General features: G+C 37.1%; 1 protein-coding gene across 1 annotated transcript in view; it reads left to right on the top strand.

Moving 5' to 3' along the window:
* LOC107689515 (muscleblind-like protein 2) overlaps positions 1-4,034 on the top strand; it is a 12,057-nt gene extending 8,023 nt beyond the window's left edge. The window contains exons 5-7 of the mRNA XM_016487520.1: positions 2,741-2,885; positions 3,001-3,077; positions 3,946-4,034. Coding sequence (XP_016343006.1) covers positions 2,741-2,885; positions 3,001-3,077; positions 3,946-3,960 — 237 coding nt within the window. The 3' untranslated portion in view covers positions 3,961-4,034. The remainder of the gene's footprint in view (positions 1-2,740; positions 2,886-3,000; positions 3,078-3,945) is intronic.
* The last annotated feature ends 841 nt before the right edge of the window (positions 4,035-4,875 follow it).

Genomic DNA, 4,875 nt, shown 5'->3' with positions numbered 1-4,875 from the left:
TTTTGCGGTGTTGGTAAATTCACCACTTAATTTAGAGTTAAAATATGTTGTTGTAACTTGCGTTACTGAGACTGTAACGAGTAATAATATTACCCACATTTTATTAGTAATGCGTTATATTACTGCGTTACAGCAAAACTTAATATACTACTGTATTATGATTACTTTTGTAATGCGTTACTCCCAACACTGGTAGCAACTGACGCCGTCCTAGTATTGCTACTCTTTCCATGTCTTGTTACTGGAATAATCTCCAATATTTTATTTATTCTGATTTTTAAATACCCATTTTGTACCAATATTTCACCCTTTTCACCTCTTCGCCACTAATTTCTTACGTTTTCGCTTTAGATCACCCAAATAGTAGTCTCAGCCTCAGACGTCACGCCCACGAATCGTTGGCTGAACGTCTGATGCATATGTCACACAAAAGTGGAAACACTTCAGGAGTTTCGAAGTCCTCGTCGGATTGGTTGAATTCTACAGGATTTCCGGGAGACGTGTGTGTCGCGTTCTTTAACGTTCCGTCTGGAAACAAAGATGCCGTGACGCCAAATCCTTACGAAAGAAGAAAGCCATCGTGTTTACAACTGTGACGACGAGCGCTTATCAGGATCAACTAAACCCTGGATTTTCAAAAGTATGTGAAATATTTAAAGTTCATGTCATAGAATCTTTAAAATACGTCCGAGAGTTTTACACACCGGTCTGATATTGTGGCGACATTTCCACGCCCCGAAACGTGACGACGAACGAAACTAACTGTGATTGGTTGTTTGACATGTCGGTCAAACGTCGTCATGGCCGGACCTTGGCCAATGAAAGCTGCCATGGATTCCAGACCTTCAGCCGTCAGTCTGAAGGTCTGGCGACGCGAGACTACCCAAATAGTGCCTCTATTCATCCATGTTCTTCTTTGTGTCATTAACGTCATGCGCACTGTGTTTTGAAGTAACGGGAGAGCAAGTTCACTTTCACTTTCTATGGTTTACAGATGTAAATTTTATTTTAGGCGGTTGGGTCTCACACAATGCTAGCGACGGCCCTGCTTATAAGTGTACTATTTCAGAACTTCCTGAGACAAAATTGGCCCACTTTTTAGTTTTACAGAAGTATACTTTTAAGTTTAACTTTGAGTACACAATTTTTAACACGTTTTTTTCTCATGTGTTGTAACTATACTGTGAACTACACTAGAGAACATACAGATAATTGACATAAATGCAAGAATGTATATTAATTAAGTCAAATGTATAAAAAATATTTCCAAATCTAGAAATCATACTCAAATTCCCTCATATATCCAGTTTTTTTTAAGACCATGGGAACCCTGGTTCTAACATAAAGATACTGCTCTAAGTTCTCTTTAGATCACATTTTTAATTATATGTTGGATGTATACACATTGGATGTAGAAGCTCAGCTGGATATTTTGTGTGCACTTGCTTGTGGTTCTCTGCTTAAATTATTTTTTTCACTTAATCCTTCACATGATGCACCTGCTTGCTGTATGTTAAACTCTTGGCCTGCTGCTATCATGTTGTGGCTTCATGCTGTTTGCAGAATCAGTCCAGTGCCAAAATACTGAAGCGACACCTTGAGACATCTGTCGACATGGTACTTCACCATCCACCCTTCACCTCGACTTTAATGGCTGCAGTCCATTAGAGGCGCATTCACTTAACATTTGTACCATTTTAGCGCACAGCGTTATAGTTCAGAACCCTGTGTCTTATTCACAAACCACATACAGTCCTGGTCTGAAAATGTTACCACTTTGCTGTCAGCCATTGTCGGGAAGCATTTCCATTTAAACATTTGCCTCTTGATTAATGGCCCATGCAGAACACAGACAGGGCTCATTTTGTGGGCATGCACACAGACAATATACACAAATAAATAATACTTCCAAAGGCCACAATTCATTCTCAGCAAATTCCTTTAGCTTTTCTTTGCTGCCAAAAGAAGTGCGCTTAATTGTGTTGAATGTGCACTTGAAGTATACTTTAAATCTTAAAAGTATATATTTAAAATACTGTACTTGCAGAAAATATAATTCATGAAATATAAGGCCATTTAAGTGTATTTAAAGAGAGACACTTTCATGACTGTTTCTAAAAACCATACGTATGTTTTAATATCACATTTAAAATCAATATTACATTTAAATGTAATATATTTTAAATGGACTAAATTGCAACTTCATAATTGCAAATGTGTGTTTACAAATATATTTAAATTGACGACATAAAAGTATATTTAGTATATTTTAGACAATAAAAGTCATTATGAAATTACATATAAAGATGTACTTAAGTCTAAAGTTCAACTAATTGCATTTAATATAAATGTAAATAATATGTTTTAATTTGATTGCAGTTAACACTGAAAACATTGCATTCAGTTCACACTTTTTAATGTATATTATGTCCATAATAAGTACTCTAAAACTTTAGAAGTATGTTAAAGTCTAAGTTTTTGCAAGGAGCTGTTTGCGACATTTACCATCAACCAGACATTCACCGATAAATAATTCTAAAGTCGAACCGAAATCTAAAGCAGAGCTCAGGCTACAAAGACAATGAAAGTAATTAAGAAAATACATAGAAATATGCACTAAAGTTAATTGCCTGTGAAGTTTTTAGTTGGCGACTAAAAGACTGTGTGTGATTGGCTTAAGTGGTTTTCAGACATCAGTCTCTTGTCTCTTTCACTCTTCCTCTCGGTTTATTTCTTTCAGGCTGCTCCTCATGCTCTGTTGGCTAAGCGTGTGGCTCTGGAGCCGACTGGAGTGGCAGGAGGTCTGTTTAACTGCGGCACACTGTCCTTCCAGCAGACCGTCAGCCCCACACCACTGCAGACGGCCACAGCGTTACTCCCCACAGGTACCTTCACTCCAACACACTCACATGTGCATGCAGTCACTTCACCTGCCCACATTTTTTGCTACAAATTCCGTTATGTTTTTATTGCTTCCGTGTGTGTTCCTTGTTGAAAAAGTTCCCATGATGCTCGGCGCACCAGCTGTTCCTGCTGTTAGCCCTTATGTCACTGCTGCCTCAGCAAACGCCAGTCAGGTTTGTTCATTTACTTTCCCACTAACCCTCCCTGACCTTCCACCTAAACCATCTGTTCAGATCAGATGTTAAACTGTCCATCACAGGAGAAAACATGTTTCCCTCTCAGTTTTCTGTAGTTTTGTCAGAAATGATTTCTCTGAAAAAGTTGAGCCTTTTGATGGGTTGTGTCACAGAGCTGTAAAAACGGTTATGCTCACCAAGTGAATAAATCGCGTTTGTGCCGAACTCTTGTTACAAAGCAAAAACAAACACTCTTCTTCCATCCATGAATGTTTCTCTCAGTTAATGTGCGCGATGTCATCTCACAGCCTGAAGCGTGTCATAGCAAATCAGCACATGCTGTTGTGAATAATTAAGCGAAGCGTCTTCTCATAGGATAAGAACACACAGTCTCATGAATAATTAAATAGACACCGATGCATCATCGATGTACTGTAGTCCTTTGCCACGTCACAAATTGTGACGTCAACACGATGTAGATTTGAAACCCGGAAGATGAAAATAGAGCAAAAAAGCTTAAAATTAACCAGTTTTCTCCAACAATTAAAATTATCGGATGCTAACATTGTCTTCTATGATGTGCAACACAAACACCTCTGCTAAAATCTCAGAAAAAGTAGTCTGGGGTTTCATGACCCTTTAAATATCATGGTTCAAACGACTTGCTGCTAACAACTTTTATTAATAAATATTACAGTTAATTTGATTTCAGACACCATGTTATGTATCTATTTTTTATGTTCTGTGTACATGTGATGGTCACAAAAGGACACGTTGGCTTTGGTCTGTATTATGTTTTATTAAAGCATTAGTGGAGGAGGATGAGCTCTGCAAATGATCTTTCTCTTTCTGTTTTCTTCAACAGATCATCTTAAAGTAAAGCACAGAATACGGACCCACTGCTAATATAATACACATGAATGAAAACTTTCATTGTCAACAATATTGGGTTAGAAATATTATCTTTTTAGTATATACGGGGCAATTTAAAAGTCTGAGACCGCTGAATAAAATGCTTCTGTTTTGCATTTTTTCTAATTTTATACAAGATTCTATAAACTATATTATAATGTTATATGATCCAAAATACCATTAATTTTACAAATTTAAAAAAAAAGCACGTTTTTTGCTTTAATGGCAGCAGCACTCAATATAAAATTTGTTATTTCTTTTTAATTAGTGATCTAGAAAAAGTGCAAATATTATATCAAATAATAATATTACTTAGATTTTTTTTTTTTCAAAAACTGTTAATTTCTGGGTTTAAATGGGAAAATCTATTTGCAATGTGGTCTCAGACATTTAGACCTCATTGTGTATTTTAATGAAAAACTGCAGTTATTTAACAATAGGCCTAAATCGTTCCTACTGTATTCAAATACATGTTATATTTCATCTGTACTTGAGAAACGTCAGATGGCAGTTTGTAAAGGCCCTGCTCATCAGACTACAAACACTGCAGTGTGTTTAGTGGATGTTGGACGCAGGACCGCCGCAGTGTTGCAGCAAGCTGCTCTCTCTCTCTCTCTCTCTCTCTCTCTCTCTCGTAGCAACAGCGCCACCTACTGTCATGCTGCGGCTCATACTGGCCACGGGGGCGGCTGGGAAAACTGACTCATTACAAGTAACGCAGGTTACGTAATCAGATTACTTTTGTCAAGTAACTAGTAAAGTAACCCATTACTTTTTTAATTTACAAGAAAATATCTGAGTTACTTTTTCAAAAAAGTAATGCCAGTTACTTTGTTTTCCCAGTTATTGACTGACAGCTCTCCTGTCCCCATATTGGGAGAAA

Source organism: Sinocyclocheilus anshuiensis, unplaced genomic scaffold (genome assembly GCF_001515605.1).
Source record: "Sinocyclocheilus anshuiensis isolate Anshui unplaced genomic scaffold, SAMN03320099.WGS_v1.1 scaffold1199, whole genome shotgun sequence".
NCBI lineage: Eukaryota > Metazoa > Chordata > Actinopteri > Cypriniformes > Cyprinidae > Sinocyclocheilus > Sinocyclocheilus anshuiensis.
Note: the sequence above shows the minus strand (reverse complement) of the source record. Positions and strands in the feature narration are given on the sequence as shown.